This window comes from Myxocyprinus asiaticus, chromosome 37 (assembly GCF_019703515.2).
Source record: "Myxocyprinus asiaticus isolate MX2 ecotype Aquarium Trade chromosome 37, UBuf_Myxa_2, whole genome shotgun sequence".
Lineage (NCBI taxonomy): Eukaryota > Metazoa > Chordata > Actinopteri > Cypriniformes > Catostomidae > Myxocyprinus > Myxocyprinus asiaticus.
In genome coordinates, this window is record NC_059380.1 from 18264188 (window position 1) to 18291163 (window position 26976).

The 26976-nt window shown below is 36.4% G+C and overlaps 1 protein-coding gene across 8 annotated transcripts; it reads left to right on the forward strand.

The window, feature by feature from the left end:
* The first annotated feature begins 1684 nt into the window (after positions 1-1684).
* Positions 1685-26331, forward strand: ptbp1b (polypyrimidine tract binding protein 1b). 8 transcript variants are annotated; one of them, XM_051675605.1, is made up of 16 exons: positions 1688-1752; positions 2328-2378; positions 3625-3655; positions 11033-11093; positions 11181-11353; positions 12447-12593; positions 13211-13366; positions 13473-13583; positions 13705-13879; positions 13967-14047; positions 14137-14282; positions 19041-19074; positions 19980-20072; positions 23102-23318; positions 23410-23487; positions 23597-26331. In XM_051675605.1, the coding sequence occupies exons 1-16, from the start codon at positions 1745-1747 to the stop codon at positions 23727-23729; spliced, it is 1695 nt and encodes a 564-aa protein (XP_051531565.1). In that variant the 5' UTR covers positions 1688-1744; the 3' UTR covers positions 23730-26331. The 8 variants fall into 8 exon arrangements, 6 of the variants coding, with proteins under 6 accessions (XP_051531564.1, XP_051531566.1, XP_051531565.1 ...); XR_007894979.1 differs by lacking the exons at positions 23410-23487; positions 23597-26331 and adding exons at positions 20913-21006; positions 21319-21389 and having other exon boundaries at positions 1689-1752; positions 13705-13885; positions 23102-23250; XM_051675601.1 differs by having other exon boundaries at positions 1689-1752; positions 13705-13885.
* The last annotated feature ends 645 nt before the right edge of the window (positions 26332-26976 follow it).

The following is a 26976-nucleotide window of genomic DNA, read 5'->3' on the forward strand; positions in this document are numbered from 1 at the left end:
TGCACAATATATTTAAAAGAATCAAGGAATCCAGTCAAATCTCGGTGTGTAAATGGCAAGGCCGAAAACCACTTCTGAATGCATGTGGTTTCTGATCCCTCAGACGTCACTGTCTTAAAAAACATCATATGTCTGAAATAAATATCATGAAATGGGCTTGGAAATACTTCGATGAAACTTTGTCAGTCAACACCATTCGCCGCTGCATCCACAGATGCAAGTTAAGGCTTTACGATGCAAAGCAGAAGCCCTACATCAACACTGTCCAGAAGCACTGCCAACTTCTCTAGGCTCACTCTAATCTGAGATGGAAAGTAATACAGTGGAATCATGTTTTGTGGTCTGACGTGTCCACATTTCAAATAGTTTTTGGAAAAAAAACAGCCGTTTTGTTCTCCAGGTCAAAGAGGAAAAGGACCATCCAAGCTGTTATCAGTGTCAGGTCCAAAAGCCAGCATCTGTCATGTATGAGGGTGTCAGTGCCCTTGGCATTGGTAACTTGCACATCTGTGAGGGCACCATTAATGCAGAAATATATGTAAAAAATTTTGGAGCAACATACTCTATGCTGCTATCCAAACGGTCAGCCTGGATTACAAGTGAGAGTGCGGATGATAAATTGGCCTACCTGCAGTTCTGACCTGTCTCTAATTGAGAAAGTGTGGCGCAATATGCAGTGCATGGCAATAAATGCCCCATACAATTGCGCAGCTGAAGACTTGCATAATGGATGAATGGGGGGAAATTCCACTTGCTAAACTTAATAACCTTGTGTCTTTAGTGCCCAAATAAGTGTTTTAGAAGTAATGCTGATGTTACACACTGGTAAACATTCAACTGTCCCAACTTTTTTGGAGCATGTTGCAGCCACCTGAATTGAAATGAGTGTATATTAAAAAAACAAATCAATAATTCAATTTACAATGTAAAACATCAAATAATGTGTAATTGTAGTGCTTTCATATAGCTCAGGCTGGATAGAATTTACAAATCACTCCTTTTTGTTTTCATTAGCATGTTCAATACTATCCCATTCCCAACTTTTTTGGAATTGGGGCTGTATATTGCACCAACATCTTTCTGCATGTTGTAGAAAGGCAGTAGACAAATTAAGTCACTGATCAGACATAATGGATCTCTGCAAGACTCACTACCTGAAATATTAATGTGCGACCAGCCATATTAGCTTTCATTCTGCTGTTGTATTGTCCACACAGTCTACCAACCATTGAGAACATTTACTCCTTGTACTTATTAGAGGCTGTCTTGAATCAGTGCAATGTAAGAATGGCTGACTTTTCTTCCACATTGAGTTAATATACAGTACTTGGTGGGACCCATAGGCTAATCTATTTAAATCACATAAAGTTGTTAATACACTGACAAATTAACGCATTAAACCACTTAAACGAACAAAACATGTTTAATATATTCATAAGCGCATTATGGTATATTTTCAAAGAAAAATCCTACAACTCGCAGATTAATGTACTTCCTTCAGAACAATACTAGGATGCGCGACACAAAATTCTCCCTCCTCAACTGTACCGTACTTTGCTTTCAACTCGTCTTATCCAATCACAAGCCACCTCGTGTTTCAGGCTCCCACTGTTTTCCAGAGCTGACCAATCACTGAGCTCATCGCTGAGGTTCCGCTCAACGTACTCCGCCATTTTGTCGCGCTTTAAGAAAAACTCAGCCAAGCAAAAAGTTGCAGATCAGAGCTGCTGTTCCTCGGTGTGCAATGGACGGGTAAGTGATGCTACATTATTATAAATGGAAAAGAAGTTAGACTGCCCTGGCGATATTCATCCCTCACAACCACACATATAAAACTTTAGGTTTAAGAACCGTAATGCATGTTTTTGTTGGATTGGTCAGCGCGAGCGCTTTCATCACGAGTTGCGATGAAACAACCCTGTAGTTCTCCCGTGCCTCAGATTTTTGCCTGATGCACGCACGTTTTAATTTTTGCATTTTTCAAGGTTTGCCTATAGTTTGTTTATAGTTTGATGCATGCATGGATGTCCGTGCTTTACAGTCTAAAATAAGGCAGTTGCTCATGATTCAACTTTCCCCCCAACAACTAAGAATTCCATCTAGAGGACTTGTTCCATCGTATATGCAATGATTACAATTCGAAGAGATATTATAAACAGAAAGTAGAAGAGCAGCATTCTTTGATACGTATAAATAGGGGGAGACAAGCATCGAAAAGATGCAAACCTACATTATTCTGACTAATAATTTGGCAAAAGTAATTTATTAGTAAGAGATAAGTTGTCTAGTTAGATTGTGATGGCATTGACATCTTTTTCCCTGTGCAGCCGCCTAGAGACTGAATTGTATCCTATGGGATCAAGTTACCCAGAATTAGAGTAAGTCTGAAATTTTACAGCTCAGAGTTGGGTAAAATTTCTAATATGAGTAAATGTATATATTTAGTCTCTTGCTTTTCTTCTCTCGCCATATATTACTCTTTTATTTGACTTTTTGATCCAGAGAAATATTGGCATACTGTGTATCTTAGTACACTGTGTTTGCGTGTGAAAATTACCATGGTAACCATCGTTTCTGTCAAAATACAAACATAACTAGTTGCTGTAAAACGGTACAAAAAGCTTTTAGAATAATTGTTTATTCTTTTTCTCTTCATAATGTATCATTTAATTGTTTCTTTTGTGGTGAAAATGGTTGCTTTACCACAGTTTTATTGCCGTAGCAGTAACCGTTGCAACTGACAATTTGACGGAAACTATGGTTACCACCATGATGAAAGGCTCTAAAGGTTGTCCAATGAGACTGTCTGATCCTGACCTGGATGAACCAGGCAGACTAACTGGACGTGCACCATGTAATGTCATACACAGAAACTAAGGAAGTTTAACCACCTCAAGTATTGTGAAAAAACGACCCCTGTCTTAAGGGGGCCCATTGTTTGAGTTCTCTGTTTGCATTCAGTTTTTTCCCTCTTGGGCAAAATATATCATGACTTGTGATTGTCACAGTTAACTATTCATTGTTTTACAGTTAAAGCTTCTTTTAAACATTACAGCTATGTTCATTTTTGGACTTTTGAGCTAATCTGAGCCAGAGAAGAGATTCCGGCATTGCATTTGCTTTGAGTTCATGTGAAACAGGATGTGGGGGTTAATCTTAGACCATTGACTGACCCAAAATACCACCCATATTTCTTGCTCTAAGGGAGATCTGTGGGAACTAACTAGATTACGCAGTCTAGGTTCAATCTACTCTGTAATTATTCCTTTAATGGGAAAAACATCTAACCAACATGAGCCAAATGAAATATCAGACCCATTGGCACCAGTTAAATACATATTACATTATGGTTAATATTTAGGTAAAAGAGTCATTTACATTTTTACTGACAGAAGACAGAAAAGGTTCAAATGTATTCTGAAATTGCATAACTGTTCTTCACAGGCTTTGTTTCTTTACCTTTTGTTTCATTGTGTCTATCTTAAACAAATGCAAAAGGTCAGAATGGTAAAGGGTTTAAACTCTTAAGAGTTTCTGCTCCCCTTTCCCATTTCAACTTCATGCTGTGTATTTTGTTTGTGGTTCCCATCACAGATTTTTTCCCTTCTCTGTGTTCCTTTACAGCGTTGTTCACGATATTGCAGTTGGTACAAAGGTAAGACTGTTACTTTAAGAAGTCCTTAAACCTCCAACTTGCCATACAACAGCTTGGCTTGGTTAAGTAAATGAGATCTATCTTCCTTTTCCTGTGTGAATGCACTGTGCAATGGCTTTCTGTGTTGAAAGAATTCACATGACCTTTGTTACTTCCACACCTTGACTTATCTCTCCATACAGAGATGATTAATCCTGGCAACAGCGGGGTGAAAAATTTTAAAGCAAATTGAGGATTTGCCAGAACAGACACTTTTAACATTGCGTCATTGCACAGTATGCTTTCTCAACGTTTCTTACTGTTTCACCTAAAAGGCATTTGAAATTCCTGAGATGATTGCATTACTAAACACTGGTTCATAATAATTCTGTTGTTTGTGCCTGTTGTGAAACTCGAAGTTATGTCTCTAAATCACTGCCTGGATCTGCCTTCACAAGGCCACAATGTGAACATTCCCGCACATTCTCTCATTAAAGATTATTTCCTGTGGTATGTGGGTAGTGAGGAGGGACCCGCAGGATGTGGAACAAAAGACTGATTCATGAGGTTCATTTAGGTTACCAACTTACACGTTTCAGGTCATGCAGTAACATATGTAGCATAAAACCTGCATTTATCTGAGGGTTACAAGAGTACAGGGACTAGCCCTTTTTCGAAGTTTAATGCTAATTGAAAAGGTTGGTACTGGACATAAGAGAGGTTTCTTATATTGTGAAAATGGTTGTCAATGACATTCCTTTGTTCTCTTATACTATGCAAGGTTTCAGTGCTATGCCTAAGGATTTCTAAAAGATTAAAGGTAAATTCTGGCTTCAACACGAGTTAAGCTTGGCTCTTCTTTTCTTAAAAAAAATCTGGGTTACAGTAAGGCACTTACAATTAGTGGTCGACCGATAGTGGGTTTTTACAGATACCGATAACTAACTTGGGCAGTACCTGCCGATAACCGATTAATAAACTGATAGTTTTTAAAATTGATACTGAATGAAAAAATAACACTCAAAGTAAAATAGTGCTGAAATTTATTACAAAAATAAACAGTACTGACTGAACCATGAAAATGTATTGTACTTTTTAAATGAAGTAAATATATAAATATGAATATATATGAACTAATATTCATATTTTAAAGTCAGCTGATTTTTTAAAATTGACGTTGTTTCCTTAGTCCAGAAGAGGGCGCAATAAATACATAAACCATTCAGCACCGTTGTATTATTGTATAGAACATTCCTATCCTATGTTAAAAAAGAGCATTTCATTTTCAACTAATGAGCATAAAATAAATAAATCAAAAGTTTTAGTTGACCCATATTCTCGTTAAGTCAAAAGTAAAATGAGGAGGAAAATGCTTCAATAGACAGTTCACATTGTGTTACTCTTGCACTGATTCCTACTACTCCAGACTCCAAAGTTGTATGTAGAGTAGCAATATTCACAGATAGCAGTGGTATTCGGATCGTGAGACACACATTTCCAAGTTGAACATCTTTCCTTGTCGGCAAACATGCTGCTGTTCTCTACTAATGCAGCATCTAGTCAACAAATGAATTATTTTATAATGATATGAGAATGTGTACTGTACTGTACTGTATACATACCTTTTCATTGTTGATGTTTTAAATCCGCATCTGAAGTGTTCTGCTCCATGCAGAGTGTAGTCTCACATGTCAAAACAAACACCACAAGGCATCAGTGAAGTGATAGTTTTATTTCGCCTCTAAAGGCCACTCTCATACTGTATAATGACAGTGGACCCTTCCCAGCTGGTCCAGCACCGGACGCAACGGGGAAAAACTATCTGTGTGGATTTTTGCCGATAACCGATAGTTCCAGAAATCTGTTATCGGTGCTGATTAATCAGCAAAAGTGATATATCGGTCGATATATAGGTTCGTGTAATATGAGACGGACACATTGGGTGTTATTATATAATGATAATCAATTCTTAAATTTCGTAATTGATGCATCAAAATTTCTCTGATAGATTGATGCACTGCGATGCATCAATGCATTTTTTTTCACCCCTAAATGGAAGAGAATGGGTCCAATCTGTAAATAATAAAATGCTCACTGTTTCAAAGGTGTAGCCACATGATGTGAACAAAATGCGTGTTAACATTATTTTAGTGTGATAAAATTGCTTTCTTTTCTATGTAAAGTAATATCCAATTTATTCAATGGTGTTGCCATGACGACAACGCCATAAACCCTTAAACGACCATGAAACCGATGATTTTAACAACTTTTCAGCTCATTACACGTTAGTTTTAACAGCTGAATAATGTAAGTGCTTTTATAAAATTATAAGCTTCACATTTTCTGCCTTGGTTTTTGAATTGTTTATTTATTTATTTTTTAAGAAAAGGAGGGACGAGTCAAAATAATTTTTTGTGGTAATCAGTATTATGCCACTAAGTATGTATGTATATATACAGTATATATACAGGAGATATATATATATATATATATAATTAGCAATGTGCTCAGTTACCGCTTTTAACATTCGATTAACTGCGAGGTTTCACAAATGGTTAACTGGTTTTTCATTGGTTTCGCATTAAAGTAAAAAAAAAAAAAAAAAAATCACTCTCACTGCATTTATATGTGTTCTGCCCAGGCAAATCCGTGAGGCAGCAAAAACAAGTATTGTCATGTACATGGAGTTACACTGCTGCAATTAAATAGCCTCTTTGGAGTGCTTTGGTTTTTAAATGGTTTAAAATCAAATGGCACCGTACTTGTCTAATTATTGTGCGTGAATATGCACACCAGAGCAAAAGGGGAAAAAATGCTCTTACACATCAGTCTTACTTTTTATCAAGTGCTGAAACTTTCCTTCGTGAAAAACAACCTGGAATCATGTTTAATGTTGTAACAGTCACAAAGTCCTCTTTGCAACCTGAACTTTAGAACGCAGCACAACGAATGAAACACAATGCAGTTGTTTTGAAATGCATTTATTAAAATGGAAGTTCTTTTTAACTTTACTTGGTATCTAAAAATGAGGCAATCCTGCGTGAGACGCTCAAAGAAAAAATGTGAGATTCAGCGCAACAGTCAAAGCTGTCAGTCAAGTGCGTGTTTAACAGTATATAGACAAACAGCACAGACGCACACAAAAGCATGTTTGAGCAAGCTCTAACTCACCCTATACTTGGAAAAACTGACCAAACGCGCCCAGAAAACCCATCAGTTTGTATAACCGAATAGTGATTTTCGGTTGAATAACCGAATAGTGCTTTTAGTACTCAAATAGTGGCACGTTGAAAGATTAACCAAATGTCGACCATCCGTACACATCCCTAATGTGTGTTTGTGTATGTGGGTACATATAATATATATATATATATATATTACATACACACACACACAACAGTTAGTTCTGGTCCTCGAAACTGATTGGACGAGAGACATGCACTGAAGACCAAGGGCATCTATTTAAAAAGTATATAGGGTCAGTTTTGATTTTATGTTTGTCTTAAACTTAGTCATTGTTTTTTCTGGTGTTTTAGATCATCATAATGAGTGAACCCATTTCAGAGAATTCCTCAGAGATTGGTTTTGGCTGTTGATATGACCAGATGAATGATGTCTATTCATCAAATGCAAATATGTTTGCCTCATCATTCAGCACACACATGTAGCTCTTGTGTTTGTTCAGCAGTGCTGATCAGTGAGAAGATGGCTGGGGGAGGTGCTAATGGGTCACATGGGGTTTGCTTGATGCTATCAGTCTTTTTCGCTTTCAGTATCTTGTGAAAATGTATGTTGTAAGCTTAGTGCCCCACAAATGCTGATTAAGGCAAGCTGACAATACACTATACTCCCAGCATGCTGTGATGGTGCACAACCAGGTAGTAATTTGTATACATAGCCTGTACATGGACCATTACCATTCAGTGGCTCCTATTCTTGCATGAGGTAATGTAAAACTGAGGTCTAGGCGCTAGCCTGAAGAGGAATTGTAGGTGAAAGGCACACCTGGGCATATAATGATAATGGTTCCTGTGTATTCAGTTCTGGGTTGGGTTTCAGTTGCCTGCAGTACACAAGGTCTCCATGGTGAGCGCATTACAATCAGAGCTGCTGTGGTAACCATTTTATTTGTTGTGAATTGTTGTGGTCTTCGCCCCTTCTTCTGCTCTTCACACCTTTACTAATCTATTTAACACAGTATTCCATCTTGCCACACCAAATAAAACTTAAACACATTGAAAGTCTGTGTTTCTTATGCTTAACTTTGTTAAATACACAGTGATAGTGCTGTCTGACAGCTTCAAAGGAATGTTCCGGGTTTAATTCAAGTCAAGCTCTGTGACATGCTGTCGATTACCACAGAAAAAAATTCAAATTGTCACTCAGTTTTTAAAACAAGCAAAAATCATGTTTACTGTTATGCATGGATAATAGAAGTCCTTGAACCAGGATAAATGTTAGTGAAATGTTTCGGGTTCAATACAAGTTTAGCTCAATCTAGAGCATCTACAGATGCATAATGTTGATTTCCACAAAAAATAATTAGTGGTTTCAGTAAGGCACTTACAATGGAGCCAGTCCATCCATAAACAGTACAGGGCTCCAGACTAAAAAAAATGACTGAGGAACCATTGGCTCCTAAACTGAAATATTAAGGTGCCAAATGGCTGTTTTTAGTCATTAAATCACAGAATTGCTCGATTTAGATTGTTGTTCAGCAACAAGATAGAAAGCCGAAGAAAAGGAAGACAGCTGATAACCCATTAATCGGAGGTTTAATAAACAGTATGTAGTTGGGAATATAAATTTGCATTCCCTTTTGTCTCATAAATGTTCACACCCCTAATTTATATAAATATAAGAGATAAAATATTTTTTTATTTAGTACTGCTATTCAGAATCTACATTACAGATATTTACAAAAAGTATAGTATGCATACAGTAGCGTGTTGTCTTCTTGAGCATCAATTAATGCCATTAGATTAGATGGTGATTAGGTTTTAAATTATTGTCGCAATCAATTATTTTTGGTCGCATTTCCGACCAATGTAGTTGCAGTCTGGAGCCCTGCTTGTTTTGGAGTAATGCTTAAAAAGTTTGTTTCTTCAGAGAATAGCTTAGTTTAGTGTGTTAAGATGTCTTACCAGATGCTCGTTGTTTAGCCACCCCCCTCTGTTTTACATGTGGTTCTCATTGAGTTGTTTTGCCGTGGAATTTTAATAAATGGTGGGTAGGACTGCGTGTGGTTACGTGGGCTCCAGGAGGTCCTGCTGAATACGCTGATTTTACTCTAGTTCAACACATGGCAAGATTGGATCATCAGAACATAGTTTGTCTTAATGCATCCAACATCCTTCTTTCTGTTACTGTGTTAACCATATTGTGCTTTTTGGATTGTCTTAAATTGGGCATTTAAAGCTTTTTTTGTTTTGTTTTAATCATCCAAATGAAATTAAACAAAGGCTTATGTTATTGGCAGTACTGTGTTTATATTTTAATAACATGTCATTTGACAAATGTGTCATCTTGGCTTAAGAATAGGACTGGGCGATATGGCTTCAGAAATTATATCTCAATATTTTTCAGCAAATTGACAAAATTCGATATATATCTCGATAATTAGGTTTTTGCTCTGAAATAGCATAAAGGTTTTTTTTTATTAGAAGAACCATCATTTCATCTAAACAGCCATTGTAGCAATGTAGAATTATTCCTAAGGTATTAAATAAAAATCTGTTTAAAATAGATGAAGGCATGTTTCCCACAGAGTTAACACAAGGGAGAGTAAAATAATTTTCATTGATTTAACATACAATCATATATAGAAGCTTAATAAAAATCTTATTAACCTTCATATATTTTACTAAAACATTTTTTTTTGTGAATGAACAAGGTGTGCAAAAACTACTTCACTTATTTTTTGGAAACCATATAAATATTGCATAGTACTAAATTATTACTCTGGAACCCAGTAAAGTTTATTATTATAATATAATGCTGATTTATTATTATTTTCAGGATAAGATTTGTTAAAGATAAATTAATATATTTCTGTCCTATTCACTTCAAACTGGGGTTTTTATTTTGACACTGCAAGTGCAGTCGTGTTTATTTCGCCTTCACCAGGAGCTTTTATTATGAAACAAACTGCAATGTTTGTTTGACAGTTTGAATTTCGAATCTTGTGAACCGCTGTCAAACTCTCCTTTGTCTGCGTTTGTAGATTTGTATAATAACTTTATAGCGGTTACTATTGTTTGGAATTGCATGAATGCTTGAACCGGCAGTACTTCACAATGCAGGTGAAAAACACTGCGCTAAAAACACTAGCGCATGAGCCCCGCCGCCCCCGCGCATGCACATAGATTAGTGTGTCGCCGGTTCATTCTGAAGCGCACACAGACCATGTTTATCTGTTGTTAAATAATCGCATATAATCGGGAATTATTTTGATTAATTATACAGCTCTGAAGGATCATGAAATTAGTCTACTAATGCACTCTATGAAACTTAATGGCCAAATAAAAGGCTCATTAAAATCATTGCAATATTAACAATATTTTATATTGTCAGCAAAGTCATTGCGTTTATATCGTAGGTATTTGATGTATCGCCCAACCCTACTTAAGATGCTCTGATATTAAGCAAATATGCTACATCATTTATAACCAGTTAACCAAGATTAATTGAATGCTGTAAAAGTATAGTTTACTGTTAGTTCATGTTAACTAACATAAACGAGTACAGCCCAATTTGTAAAGTGTTACCAAACACTTAGAGCAGTTAAAGAGAAAAATACAGTATATAAAGATGTATGTAAAAGTAGGCTATTTATGCAAATTATAAACAATGAAAATAGTAGGTTTGCAGAGGTTTATTTGTAGACGCATTAGGGGCTTTCACCATGCTACCTTAGAGGAAAGGCCAGATTCAGTCTGGCCATTCATTCCTTTCAATCGACGACCTGGAAATGTTACTCCACCCGTCTCCCCAGTCTACTGAGATCTCTTGTTCATTCATAGGATTCTGGTGAGGGTGGGGGGTGTCTGTAGTGGCTGAACTCTGACCCCACCCTCTTATAAGGCTGTGCTGTTTGCACAAGAAGGCTGGAAGTTGTCACATTGTCCATTTCCTGTATTTCAGTTTTTGCTGATGTAAACTTGTCCTTATTTGGTCATCATACTAACTTTCCTTTTGCCTCTTCTGGTTGGCATTCAGGCTAAAAGTAGGACAGTATTTGTTTGTGTTCATATCCGAAAGTAAAGGCTTTATGTTCACTATCTGTCCACCAACCAGTTACAAATAACTATGCAAATCTAAGAACCGACAGCCTAAACATAGTAAAAACTAAAATGTTACTGGACACATTATGATCTAAAGCTTTTTTTCTTTTTTCAGAGAGGATCTGACGAGCTGTTCTCCTGTGTTTCCAGTGGGCCGTATATAATGAGCTCAGCGGGTATATACTCTTTAAACTTCATTTCCCTTATTAGATGTTTTTAGTTTTGTCCCAGCAATGTGGCCTGATCATCTGCTCTCTTCGCAGCTAACGGCAACGACAGCAAGAAGTTCAAAGGGGACATCAGAAGTCCCGGCATTCCGTCTAGAGTTATACATGTTCGTAAGCTTCCCAATGACATCAACGAAGCTGAGGTCATCTCCCTGGGCCTTCCGTTCGGCAAAGTCACCAATCTGCTCATGCTGAAGGGAAAGAATCAGGTACTTTTCCCTATTCTCTCATAAAACTCAGCATTAGCTTGTAAACGGAAAATGATCGGAGATAATCTAGCCCTCCGCCAAACACTCTAGAATTTTGCATTTATGAAATCTTTAATGCTTTTCCTAAACTTGAAAAAATAAATAAAAATGAGCTCTGTTCTAAAACCGAAATTTAAATTCTAGGCCGAATTCGAAAATTCTGGACACACTGGGCCAACAACCGAAAATTATTATTTTAAATTAGACTTTGTTTGGAATAACTGAACAAATTCTTCATTTTGTTATTATTAGGGATGCATCGAAACCACTTTTTCTGTAACTACACATTTCATTATAAATGAGAGTAGACTGAGAATGTGTAGCATATTAAGAAAACCTTTATCATTAAAAATGCACTCAGTACATTTTTCCGCATCAGTTCAAGAGCAGCACTCATTCAGTGAAGCGTGCTGTACATGCAGACTATATTTGCTTATTAAACGCATCCTCTGCGATTCTCAACTATTGTATGGCTTCCAGAGATTTTGAATATAAGGCAAATGAAGTGAATATAAAGTGTCATATGGACTACTTCAATTGTGCTTTTATGCTTTTTTAATGCCATATTGGAGCTTGACATTAACACCTATGACAGACAATAATACAAATTATCGGAGCCCTGGAAAATGAAAATGTTCTGCCTTTTTTCATCTTCGGCCGAAAATATTCGCCAGCTGAAATTTTGATCCATTACTACTACATAGGCAGCATCATAAGTGTGCTCATGATGAAAAGGCTATTTCAAGCAGTAGGCAGCAAATTTAATAATTTCTGTACTTAATGTATTTTTTTTGTGCTTGTTAGAGTATCAGGTTATATCAAATTGTTGCAGTCATGTGAGATTGGTATTCGAGTCTCTCTTCATGTGAGGAACACTATTAGTGTGACAGTTGTCATGGAGAGTGTTTCAGTTCAATCATTCAATCTGTTATGATGTTGCCTATGTAGAGAGTAAACAGCAAGGGAACCTACTAGGGTTTGGAGCAGACCTATTGGAGCAAACATTATTTCGTTAGCTTAAGGCAAATTGCATGATCTGCATTTTTTTCCCCAGGCTTTCTTGGAAATGAACACAGAAGAGGCAGCACAGACGATGGTTACTTACTACTCCTCAGTAACGCCAGTCATCAGAAATCATCCCATATACATGCAGTACTCCAACCACAAAGAGCTGAAAACAGACAACTCCCCAAACCAAGTGGTAAGTGCTTTAAAAAAAGCCACTTTCTCTCCAGCACATATGTCACATACAGAGGCTGTGTGAGGTTTTCATTCCACATTTCTGACAGAGTGAATAATTTGTAAATGTTTTTTACGTAAAGAAAGACAGCAGAATTTCATGACGATGAGTTATTTGGAGCAGCTGCATTCTTTTTGATTGAACAGATGGAGTGTCTGGTTTGCTCATTGCTGCGGATCTTATTATTATTATTATTATTAATATTTTTTGTGGCCGCATTTTCCACATTGCACATTTTCCTTTGCAACTCTCTAAACATAGTTTATATGCTGCTCAATGTCTTTAGCAGTGAATTCCACAGCTGCAGCCCATCAGTGCTCATTTGGAGGATTGTTTTAATTTGTTTTGAACTGTGTCATTATGTTTGAGTAAACACAGAAATGTAGCTAATGTCATTTACGTTATGTTTTGTTTAGATTGTTCCGTTGACAAATCACCAATCACTTGTTAAAACATCAAAATAGGCTTGTATGGATACACAGGAATGTAATCAGTCATTTACAAATTTCGGAAATTCTCGAAGCAAGCATTAAAATGACATCCTTCTTATAACCTCTTGTCTTTTTCTGTGACTACAGAGGGCACAGGCAGCACTGCAGGCAGTGAATGCTGTTCAGACAGGTAGCATGTCCATAGCTGGTGTTGACCCATCAGGTATGACCGGTCCCAGCCCTGTCTTGAGGGTCATTGTTGAAAACCTCTTCTACCCAGTGACCCTAGATGTTCTTCACCAGGTATAAACTTCCTCCAGTACTACTACTCTGATATATTGAACTGTTGGCATTGCATCAAAGATTACAGTTGTTTCATACTAAAATATGTGGAATGGTTCCTCTACAGATCTTCTCCAAGTTTGGCACAGTGTTAAAGGTGATCACCTTCACCAAAAACAATCAGTTTCAAACTCTCCTGCAGTTTGCGGATGGTCTCACTGCACAACATGCCAAGCTGGTGAGTGGAGCCATCTTTTTATAGTATTTTTATGCTGGCTTATTCAAAGTAGACTAGTTCCTTCCTTTTTGTTTCCTTTGAGTCACACCATCAGCTTACGTGGATCTCTTTTCTTTCTCAGGCCCTGGATGGACAGAACATCTACAATGGCTGCTGCACTCTGCGTATCAGTTTCTCCAAACTAACCAGCCTAAATGTGAAGTACAATAACGACAAAAGTCGTGATTACACACGGCCAGACCTGCCCACTGGGGACAGCCAACCTGCTATTGAGCATCACACCATGGCTGCCTTTAGTAACTGTAGTCACATTCTACCTCCTTTGGCTGTAACTAAACCTCAGGAAGTGCATTAATTAATTTTCTTCTCCTTATAATTTGCAGCTTCTCCTGGAATCATCTCTGCTGCACCATATGCTGGAGCTCACGCCTTTCCACCAGCCTTTGCTATCCAGCAGGCTGCAGGTACAGTATTATATTATGATGCTCATCTGTAAACAACATCTTGTTTATTGCATATATGTTTGAAATATTATGTTGATTGTCTCTTTTAGGGTTGACCCTGTCTGGGGTCCCTGGAGCCCTGGCTTCATTGGCCATCCCTGGAGCAGCGGCGGCCGCTGCAGCTGCCAGCAGACTGGGGTTCCCCGCCCTCCCCGGCAGCCACTGTGTCATGCTGGTCAGCAACCTGAACCCTGAGGTTAGCACTTCTCACGTCTTATCCATCTACTTAAATATCTAATATAAAGGGGGATTTGGAGTAAGCTGATGGTATTTATTTTATTTTTTTTAATGGCAGAAGTAAATATTATGCCATTATGTCCTTCAAAGGGCAAGTCCTGGTGAGTACATGGAGCTATTGCTCTTAGTTAACAGGAAACATTGTTAAAAACTATCTTTGATTCATGCCTATCCTTCCTGTGCCAAGGAACATACATTTTTAGTTTTTATATGTATTTTCTTTTCCCTTTCTTACATATATGCTTTTTTAATGATTCAGAAGTGTGTAAAATTCACTCATAGTTTGTAGCTTTTAAAGGTATAGTTCACCCAAAAATGTAAATTCTCTCATCATTTACTCACCCTCTTGCCATCCCAGATGTTTATGACTTCCTTTCTTCTGCTGAACACAAAGATTTTCAGAAGAATATTTCAGCTCTGTAGTTCCACATAATGCAAGTGAATGGGTACCAACACTTTAAGCTCCAAAAAGCAAGTTAAGGCAGCATAAAAGTAATCCATATGACCCCAGTAGTTAAATCCATGTCTTCAGAAGCGATATGATAAGTGTGGGTGAGAAACAGATCAATATATAAGTCCTTTTTACTGTAAATTCTCCTCCCTGCCCAGTAGGTGGTGATATGCATGAAGAATGTGAATCACCCAAAACAAAAGAAGAAGAATGTGAAAGTAAAAAAGAACTTAAATATTGTCTGTTTCTCATCCACACTTATCATATCACTTCTGAAGATATGGATTTAACCACTTGAGTCATATGGATTACTTTTAAAGTTGCCTTTATGTGCTTTTGGAGCTTCACATTTGTGGTACCCTTTCACTTGCATTGAACAGACCAACAGAGCTGAGATATTCTTCTAAAAATCTTTGTTTGTGTTCAGCAGAAGAAAGAAAGTCCTACACCTCTTGGATGGCATGAGGGTGAGTGAACAATGAGTGAATTTTCATTTTTGGTTAACTATTCCTTTAAGAGTTTGTGATCTATTGTCATTCAATAAGAGTTTCCATTAAAAAAAGCAGGGCGTCTGTTTTCACACAAGTGTCCTCAACCTTCTTCCAGTACTCAGTTTATTATTTCTACCTCTAACATCCTCGGGTTTTGCATAAAAAGATGCCATTAGGTTGAACTTTATTCTGTTTTCTTGTGTTGCTTTCATTTGAATATTTTGCTGCTTTACTTCATGTTTCACTCATCCTTTCCAAATATTATACTACAGTAAAATTGTGAAATCGTATTTTCTGAAGGTCTGTTGCACTTGAAGGTACAAAGAAATGACCTTTTTTTTCCCCTCAATAAATTTCATAATTTTTGTAACTGAAAATTTCAAAGAAATTGTTCATCCAAAAATGAAAATTCTGTCATTTACACTGCCTTATGTCGTTCCAAATCCGAATTACTTTCTTCCGTGAAATGCAAAAGACATTTAGCAGAATGTCCTGGCTGCTCTATTTGTTCACCCAAAAATGGAAATTCTCACATCATTTACTCACCCTCATGATATCCCAGGTGTGTAACTTACTTTCTTCACCAGAACACATTTGGAGAAAAATAGAAAATTATCTCAGCTCAGTAGGTCCTTAAAATGGAAGTGGATGGTGATCAGACTTTTGAAGCTTCAAAAATCACAGACAGTCAGAATTAACATCATCGAAACAACTCCAGCGGTTAAATTAATGTCTTCTAAAGAGATACAATCGCTTTTGATGTGAAAAAGATCAATATTCAAGTATTTTTTTAACTATAAATCATCGCTTCCGGTAAGCTTCACGAGAGGGAGATCACGCGGTCTCTCGTGTGACGTATTCGCGTCGGCATGTTCTGGACGTAATCTCACGTTCTTTTCTCGGTTGAGACATCCAGAATAAGCACACAAACGCACCACTGTGAGGAAAGAAACCGATACAAATACAGATCAAAACCAACCAAGCTTCTGTACAGCATTCATCCTACTTGCTTGTAAACAGTGCTGCTCTTCCGGGTGTGTTGCACGCGTGTCAGTTCTAGGGCTGCTCGATTATGGCAAAATCATAATCACGATTATTTTGGTCAATATTGAGATCATGATTATTTAACAGGATTACTCATTGACTTTGGAATCATCATGCATTTATTGAACTTTAAAAAAAACTTTTTAACAGTGGATTTCCTTGAACTTGAAATGTAAACTGCATAGGGTAGGGGAGGAGGCTATTGTCATATGATAATTAGTTTATGTCACGTATGGTAGTCAAGTAAAGGAAAGCCTCCATCACCATTATTAACAGCAGGGGTGCTCACACTTCAATGGAATGAGATCTACTTTTTTATCATGTTATTGCAGCAAGATCTACCATGTACAATAAAGGCTATATATTATCACAAGATCAAAATTTCAGTTGTCGGTAGTGAAATTTGATGATTCTCAATACAAGCTTCAAAACCACAACAAATAATAACACTAACTAATATGTTAATAATGGAAGAATGGTTTCAAGTTCTTAATTATTCAAGACTAGTAAAGAGTCGGCAATAAAATAACAATAAAAAACAGCAATTAATAGAAATAGATTAAAAATAATAGAACAAATTAAGAAAATTCAGTGCCTTTTTTAACAGCTTTAAAAGTTTTTAACAGCAGTAGGCTATCAATCATTCAAGTAAACATTCAGAATGAAATGCAACATAAATCTACTACTGGTCTTCACTTCACTGATTATAATACATTCATACTTTTTAAAGCTACTAAAGTTACTCAGTCGAGAGCAGTGAGTGTTTTCTTGTTATGGTTGTTTGATTATTATAATGACACACTAGACAGCAGCCAGGTCAGTTAGCTTACATTTATACTTACAAGTCCGACATATTAATACAAATCCGCTTTTTTCTCCGCTGTTTACGTTTACTTTAGACATCACTCTCTGTGTTTACCTCACCAAGACATTTTGGCATAATTATGAAATGTATTTGACCGTTCAGGTGCACAATAGCGCGAGCATTTTTGGAACACGCGCATGTTCAGCACACACACATACGCCGTTGACACATACGCCGCCTGTCAATCAAACAGGGCGTAGCTTTTACTAGATCGCTAGCAAATTATAAAATTACATGCTCTGGATTACTTTCAACAGCAGAATAAGAATATTAACTTTCTAATAAGTGACATAGGCCTAGGCTATCAAAAATACAGCCGGTTATTTTTTAATTGTTGACGTTTTAATCAGTCTTGTTGTCTGGTCGGGCAAGTAAAATTCTCTTTCACTTGTCCAGTCAAAAATCCACTTGTCCCGGACAAGCGTTAATGTCGAGCCCTGATTAAATATAGTGTTCAACGTTCTCCGATACGTTTTTTTCTTCTGCAGTATATCTCCTAAAGGAAATGTACGTTGTTTTAAAGGAGTTTTAGATTTATTTTGGAAAACAAGCCAAAAAAGACTAATCAAAAATGTTATTTGTTCCAGTGTATAATGGGCTAAGACTACAATGTCTCACCTTAATGTTCACTTTGATCCATCTTTAACTCACAAAAAAACAAACTTTCTCTTCTTTATAGAGATTGAATCGACAATTTTCTTCATGATAAGATACACACAGTGAACGTGACACATACATTATGATTCACTACGTCGTAAGCCATCACGTTATAATCTAGCTGCAGCAAACACGCTCGAGTGACGAGTGTCCCCGCACCAGTGTGTGCATCCCGCACATACCACTGACCGGAAGTGATGATTTAGAGTTAAAAAGTACTTAAATATTGATCTTTTTCACACCAAAAGTGATCGTATCGATTTAGAAAACATTAATTTAACCGCTGAAGTTGTATGGATGACGTTTATGCTTTCTATCTGTTCTTTTTGGAGCTTCAAAAGTGTGATCATGATCCACTTGCATTTTAAGGACCTACTGAGCTAAGATATTTTTCTTCAAATGTGTTCTGCTGAAGAAAGAAAGTCATACACACCTGGGATATCATGAGTGTGAGTAAATGATGAGAGAATTTAAATTTTTGGGTGAACTAACCCTTTAAACGTAAAAAATGACAACTAAGCACTGTAAAAAGTAGTCCGTATGACTTGTACGCTTATCTTAATTTACTTTAATTATATGAAAGGGTTCACTTTCATTATATTCATATTACCTTTTTTTATTTTTGTAAACAGACCAAAGGAAAATGCATTCACACATGTATAGTATTGAACAGATTTATTCATGTTGAAAACTACAGTTTTTTACTACAGTAACTAATTGCTAGAACATTATTATTTTGCTGGTCAAGTTTCTTTGTTAACTTTAGCACTATTTTTACTTTGTATTTCTTTATGTATACTGACCTTGTTTTTTTACCTCCTTTTTTCTCCCTCCCTGTTCCCCTTACCCCATTCCTCTTTTATTTTTATTAAATTTTTTTTAAACCCTGTTCTCCTTTGCCATCTGGCTGCACGCACCATATGCCTCTCCCTACTGATCTGGTTGAACAATTACACAATCCAACATCATCCAACAATCGTACACCAACATCAATTCAAACATACAAACATCTCTTCCTCTCTCCTCCCCCCACCCACTCCCTCCCCTCTCTATGCTCCCAATCCATTAACCATCTTCATGATCCAACCATCGTTTTTTGCCATTTCCCGTGGAACTGCCTCGCTGCCTCGGATATGTTGAACCTCCACTCTGCCTCCGATCTTTACCTGTCTCTTCCTCCTCCGCTGCCCCCTCTGCTGTCCTTTAAAGAGAGTTACGCCCCACTGCCTCTTTATTCTCTTCGGTATGTCATCCTTCAGCATCTTTATTTGTCACTCATTTGTTCTGTCTTTTTAATTTGTTTTGATTTCCTCAAGGCATCGGTGAGGCCCAATTCTTTTGAGTGCCTCGCTTGTTTTCTGCAGTATTTGGTGTGGTGAGATGAAAACGTGTCATGAAAAACTGCAGCCTTCTTGTGAAACAGCACCTTTTCCTTGAAAAGCAGATGTAAGGCTGCAGCTTTTTATGATATGACAAAACAAATTGGCACCTTATAAAATGTTGCATGCTTTTGAAAATTGTTCCTCTTTATCTTTTATTGCATGTCTTTTGGAGAAAAGCTGTTTAAAGTACTTGGTTAATAGTCAAGACTCCTGCTATTTTATAAGCTCGTCCTTTTTTTCTTTTTCTTTTTTTTTTCTTTTTTTATTTTTTGGTTAAGCTACATTTTTATCCCCCTCTAAAACTTTTTCTTACAGTTCTTTTTATGATCTCAGTCGATCAGGCTGCCTCCGATAATCTGTTGTATACTCAAATGATCTAAAAAAAACCGACCAAAAAAAACCCCAAAATATTCAGAAGCCTTCCGAGGCTCCCTTTTAACTCTCCTCTTGATTAAGAATATTTTTTTTTTTCTGTGCAATGCATAGTCTTTTCTTTAAAAAAACTTTAAAACGATTTATGAAACACTTGCAAGTTCCTGCATCCTTATTATATGATCGACCCCACAAAACAGACACCAGTTGTTATTAGGATTTAATAGTGGCACTTTGTGTAGTGTACTCTGAAAAGCATGTGATTGTGTGATTTATAATGGAGTAACTTGATTGTGAACTGTAGATTTTATAGCGCACAGGCTGGTTTTGATAAGGGTGTGACTGATCATAACATGCTTCATGTGTATTTGACATAACCTTTTACTGTTTTTAGGTGTATATGGGGATGTAATGAGAGTGAAAATCATGTTCAACAAGAAGGAGAATGCTCTCATACAGATGTCTGATGGGACGCAGGCCCAGCTCGGTAAACAGCCTCAAAATTACAATTATTTGCTAAGAATCTTACTCAAGGAACAGGCAATTCATACTTTAAGATTTACTTTGGGCCTGTATATATCCACTCCCTAGTTCTGTATATCTAAATATTTTTCAGCCTATATATATATATATATGTGTGTGTGTGTGTGTGTGTGTGTGTGTGTGTGTGTGTGTGTGTGTGTGTGTGTGTGTATTATTTATGTATTTGCTCTGAAATGGATCAACGTTTTTTGTTTTGTTTTTTTTTTTCCCCAGAGCAACAACTATTTCATACAAACAGCATTGTAGATTGCATATTTTAAAGGCATTTAATTTAAATCTATTTTAAAAAAGTCATGTTTCCCAACAGTTTTTCACTAAATGAACAGAAGAGAGAATGAGATCTAATCATTTTCATTGATCTGCACTTGACCCTCTATGGTGTGAATTTTTATTTTGGGGGGGGGGGGATATTTCACCCCATTTTTTGGGAGCTTGGGGTACCCTGATAATATATCCATCATAAAATGTGTCCGTCCAATCCCCCCCAACCAGATATTGGTTTGTTGCCTCAGGGCAACAATGTGCTACGAGGGTACTGAAACACCAAGGATTTCTATAGTACATATGATAAGTGGAATAAGGAAAACAAGCAATATATGCATTAGAAATACTTTTATTTTGACAAACATCAACCACAAATGGTTCCAACAAATCACAAACATCAAACAATCAAATAAACAAACCTCTACTAATTACAACTAACACCTCATGTATAAATGTTTCTCACATTTCATATAAACATATAAACCAACATCCAAATGACGTGTGTGTGTGTGTTGCATAGGTCTTCAGTGATGTATGACTTGATGGTATACAGCTTCATATGTTCCTCAATTCTCATGCCAGTGCCTTCACAATCTCTTCGGTAGAGCAGTCAGGTGATATGGTCCTAATTATGCATCCGAGCACATCTCCACACTTTAGCATGATATTGCCCAAACAAAAGTGGTCTAACTGCACAATGTTGCCCGTTTGGCAACAAACCAAAAAATATAAATAAGTATATAAAGTTTTTAGTATATAAATAAAAACAAAATAAATCTTTAAACAATCAAACATACTTCTTTACATGCTCATGCACATGCATATATTTTTTTATATAAAGTTATTTCAATTTAAACATGTTAAAAAGTGATATTTATTTTACCAATTGGAGGCACTGTGTCCCATGTGGCTTTTCTTCCTGAAAGGACTGCTCCACCCCCAGACAAAAGGCCAGACCCACTTCAGCCCCTCATTTCATTGAACACAGACATGTCAGGTGATATTATATATTTTCTTTTTATAAAAATAAATTAAAGGGGCGGTGTGAGGTCCAAAAAGATAGTTTGATGCCTGAGGGCAACACCATGCCATAGAGGGTTAAATATTTGTTTTATATACAATGATACATAGTAATCTAAATAAAAAGCATTAATTACCTTCATATGTATTTTTGATTTTTTTTTTTGCAAAAACTTATTTTTTTGGAACCCAGTTGAATATTGCATAATACTAAATTAATACTGTTGGACCCAGTCAAGATCATTTTTATAATATAATACTGAATTATTATTTTGATGATCAGATTTGTGTTATTTAAAGTAATATTTCCATCCTATTTACTTCCCCTTCACCTGGAGCTTTTATTTTGACACAAAGTGCAGTGTGTAGATTTCAGTGTTCCGCATCTGGTGAAACACTGTCATCTCCTCTTCTTTTACACTGTGCAGCCTTTGTAAATTTGTATAATAACTTGTAGCAGTTACTAATGTTAGGAATTGCGTGAATGCTTGAACAACATGCAGAATTATTTTTCACAATGCACATGAACTGCTCTAAAAGTGCTAGAAGCATGAGCCTTTACGTGCACAGAACATCGCATCACCTACAGACCATGTTTAAAGGGATAGTTCACCCAAAAAGGAAAATTCTCTCATTATTTACTTACCTTGATTCCATCCTAGATGTGTATGACTGTCTTTCTTCAGCAGAACACAAATAAAGATTTTTAGAAGAAGATAAATCTCTGTCAGGTCCTTATAATGCAAGTAAATGGGTGCCAGCACTTTGAAGGTCCAAAAGTCACATTTAGGCAACATAAAAGTAATCCGCACGACTCCAGTCGATCAATTAATGTTTTCTGTCTTGTGAATCGATAGGTTTATGTAAGAAACAATTTGATAATTAAAACTATTTTAACTTTAAATCGGTGCTTCCATCCAGGGCTGTGATGCTGTTTGAAATGGTCGAACTCTCGCGTGACATTTGTTCTTCTCTTGTAAATAAGCGCTTTTTAAAATTTAATAACATTTTAATTATCGATTCATTTTTTACACAAACATACCGAATTGCTTCAGAAGACATTAATTGAACTGGAATCGCATGAATTACTTTTATGCTGCCTAAATGTGACTTTTGGACTGTCATAGTGCTGGCACCCATTTACTTGCATTATAAGGACCTGACAAAGATCTATCTTCTAAAAATCTTTAATTGTGTTCTGCTGAAGAAAGACAGTCATACACATCTGGGATGGGATCAGAGTAAGTGAATAATGAGAGAATTTTCATTTTTGGGTGAACTATTCCTTTAATGTCTTTTAATCCACAGCATTTTGTGGTTTTATAATCACATGACATGACCATATTACCATTTTGGTGTTATTTTTATTAATTGTGCAGCCCTAAAGGATCGTGAATTTGTCTATTGAAACACTCTTTATGAAACTTTACGGCCATATAAAAAGCACCATAAAATCATTGCGATATTCACAATATTTCTTATTTTATAAAGTCAGCAAAATCTTCACGATTCATGTTGTTAATATTCGATATATCGCCCAGTCCTAGTTCAGTATAAAGTACACTGCCTAATAGGGCGTCAGCCATTATGTACTGATTTATGTCATATGTAACTAGGGAGTGGATTGATATGCCCTTTATATCTAAATTGTTTTTCAGTGTTTATTTTGTTATGTAACTTATGTTTCAGCGATGAGCCATCTGAACGGGCAGAAGTTATATGGCAGGCCCTTGCGTATTACCCTGTCCAAACACACAACTGTCCAGATGCCACGGGAAGGACATGAGGACCAGGGTCTCACCAAAGACTACAGCAACTCTCCTCTTCATCGCTTCAAGAAACCAGGCTCCAAAAACTACTCCAACATCTTTCCTCCCTCATCCACACTTCACCTGTCTAACATCCCGTGAGTTTTTACAGACCCAGCTCCTTGTTTTATAAGCCTTTTATTATTTAAAAACCCAAGTCTCACCTTTAACTTTATACCTCCATTTTAGACCCTCGGTTGTTGAGGATGAACTCAAGATGCTCTTTGCTACCAATGGTGCTTTGGTGAAGAACTTCAAGTTCTTTCAGTAAGTTTGCATTGTTTCACCATTATTATTCTGTTGGAAACTTTCTTTAGGACTCTAGGAAATTTGTTTGCAGAAATTTTAACATGAATCCTAATCCGTCAACTTCCAGGAAGGATCGCAAGATGGCCCTGATTCAGATGGGTTCAGTGGATGAAGCAATCGAGTCTCTGATTCAGTTCCACAACCATGACCTCGGAGAGAACCACCATCTTAGGGTTTCCTTCTCCAAATCTACCATTTGAGAAAACTTTTAATGGGACTGGAGTGGCCAGTCACTTTTAAACCTTAATGAGTCTTATCCACAAAGCTCACTTCCATCAATGCAGTATTTGATTAAAATGGATAGTTCACCCACAAATGAAAATTCTCTCATTATTTACTCAACCTCATGCGATGTGCAAGCCTTTTTTTTTTATTTTGCTGCTGCTGCTGAACCCAAAGATTTTTAGAAGAATATCTCATCTCTGTAGGTCTGTGCAATGCAAGTGAATGGTGACCAAACTTTGAAGCTAAAAAAAGGACAAAGGAAATGTAAAATTATTCCATACAACTCCAATGGTTTAATCCATGTCTTTTGAAGCGAAATGAAGGTGTGGGTGAGAAACAGATAAATATTTAAGTCCCTTTTTACTATAAATTCTCCTCCTTGCCCAGAAGATGGCGAAATGCACAAAGAATGCCAAATGCCAAAAATGATAGAGTGGAGATTTATAGTAAAAAAGGACATAAATATTGATCTGTTTCTCACCCACACCTATCATATCGCTTTTGAAGACATGCATTCAACCACTGGAGTCATATGGATTACTTTCATGCTGCCTTTATATGATTTTTGGACCTTCAAAGTTCTGACACCATTCATTTGAAATGTATGGACCCACAGAGCTGAAATATTCTTCTAAAAATCTTTGTTTGTGTTCTGCAGAAGAAAGAAAGTCATACACATCTGGGATGGAATGAGCGAGAGTAAATTATGAGATAATTTTCATTTTTGGGTGAACTATTCCTTTGAGGCATTTTAGTTTATTTTAAATGTTTTGTTTTACTCAAAGTTTTAGAACAGTTGTATTTTTAGGTTCTTGTTCACAGGTTAATTTGTTTTCATAACTGTAGGTATCACTCTATCTTTTATGCTTCAGTTTTCAGACTTTTTAAGCCTTAAACAATGATTTTATGTAGATGCAGAGGGAAACCACTTTAGGCCTTTGATTCCGTAATGTACCATTTGTGCCTTACTGCTCAGTATTTCCAAAACCTCAATCAAACATCTGCCACTAATGTTTGCAAATCTGTAGTTTACGATCCATTTTGTGCCCTCAGGGCCAAACATTCATGCTTACAGGAGACCGGGATAATTGCATCAGGCTTATGGTATAGGCCTTAAACTCTACACCTCTGTATAATGTATCTCCCAGTGGGGTTGTACTTGTCATATCCTCTAGCTTTATCATTTATACTGTATCTTTAGACAGAGAATGTTTACAGACATTCCTTCAAGTTTATGCAATCTTTTCTGTATAAATTCAATAGTGAAGTATTGCCTAGATTTGCATTGTTTTTATACTGTGGGCCATTGCATGTTGGCCTTGGTCAGTGGCTCATTAACCACTGTCTGTTTACTGTTTGTCCTGTTCTTTGCGTAGATGTTTAGCTATGGGCTTCGTATTATTTTGTGATATAGCAGATTATTTAAGCTATTCGACTTAAAAGCCTCGTATATTTTATGTATTCATGTACCTGTGTGTACACTACAGCTTGAAGCCAAAGCCTTTCCTCTGTTTACCTTCATAAGGGATATCCTGACACCTTTTAGTCTCAAATGAAAAAAAGGCATGTAGAAACATGTCTTCTCAGTGCTTACGAGTGATATTCAGAGGTGCTCTGTGTCTCTCTGTAGAGAACTGTGTGATGGAAACTGCAGTGTAGGTGAATTGGGACAGTCATCAGATATACAGTACATTTGCCTGATTATAAGAACACCTGCTGAATTGTGCACATCATGTGAGGATAAATGCTTGTAAGTCTTAAATCAAAAATGATCTCCATCATTGACCTTTGTAAATAATTAATTTAGGCCTTTATTGTCTAAAAAGTTCAAATTTGTTGTGCCTTCTTAAATGAGCAATGTCTTGGCAGACTTGTAGCAGTCCATCCAAGAAGCATTTTTAAAAGGTGTTTTATGAAAGGCCTGTTAGGGGCACACAGGAACTTTGGGCCTAAATGTGACACTGTGTTGGACCAGAGTATATACAAAAAGCACAACTATAATGTGTTTATTATTCCCAGCAATGTGTCCATAGTTATTAGGATCAAGTTATTTTTATTACTTTTTAATTTCTCACAAGGTTGGGTATGTTTAACCCCTCCACTGTTCACCTTTTGTTTTATTATTATTTGTATGGGACCAATTTCAAAATTAGTTTGAGAAACCTAAAAAACAAGGGGGGAGGGATGCTTGTCACTTTATAAACTGAAGAGAGAAAAAGCTGATCTTTTGAAAACATTCATTCTTTACAGTGGTTAGATAAAGCCTCATTATGCATTCTTGCACAGCATAAAAAAATAAAAACTTAATTTACAACATCTGCCTTGGATTGTAAAGTGTGTTTTTCTTACAGTGGACGGGTGAGGTGTAAATACTATTTTTGTATCTCAATGTTAAAAGTTATTCGTTTTTATATCCATGGAAACGTATGTTTTGATAACCATCAGCATGCATGATTATAGTTAAATAATCTGTTAAAATATTGATTACACTGCTTTGAAAGTCTTATTTCATCCTTCATGACATTCCTAGTTGTAATTTTTATGTATTTTGCCTTCAATAAATATTTGTTTACTCAAGTCTCTATGCATGATATTCATGTGTCAAAACAAGGACCTGTTGTTACTACTGCAAAAGTCACAAGATGACCCTTAGGCTAAAAAGTCCTAGATTATGAAAATAAGAAATTTTGTAAAAATCCTGTTTAAAAGGTGTATATAGTTAGTAGAAATGTAATAATTGTTACCATGTTGGTTTTATAAGTAAAAAATAAAATAAAAATCTTATACTAATATATATATATATATATATATATATATATATATATATATATATATATATATATATAATGTATATGCATTTCCCACATGGCTTTGGTTTAACATCAAATCCTGGTCAGTCTTGATGTACTTGTTCTCCAAAGCTGACAAAGACACTGTAAACAACAGACAGATACTCATCACAAAGTATAGTCAGGACATTACTGATGTTAAAAACCGCACCATCACTATTTGAAAAAAGTCATTTTTGATCAAATCTAGACAGGCCCCATTTCCAGCAGCCATCACTCCAACACCTTATCCTTGAGTAATCATGCTAAATTGCTAATTTGGTACTAGAAAATCACTTGCCATTATATCAAACATTGCTGAAAGCTATTTGGTTCATTAAATGAAGATTAACATTGTCTTTGTGTTTGTTTTTGAGTTGCCACAGTATGCAAT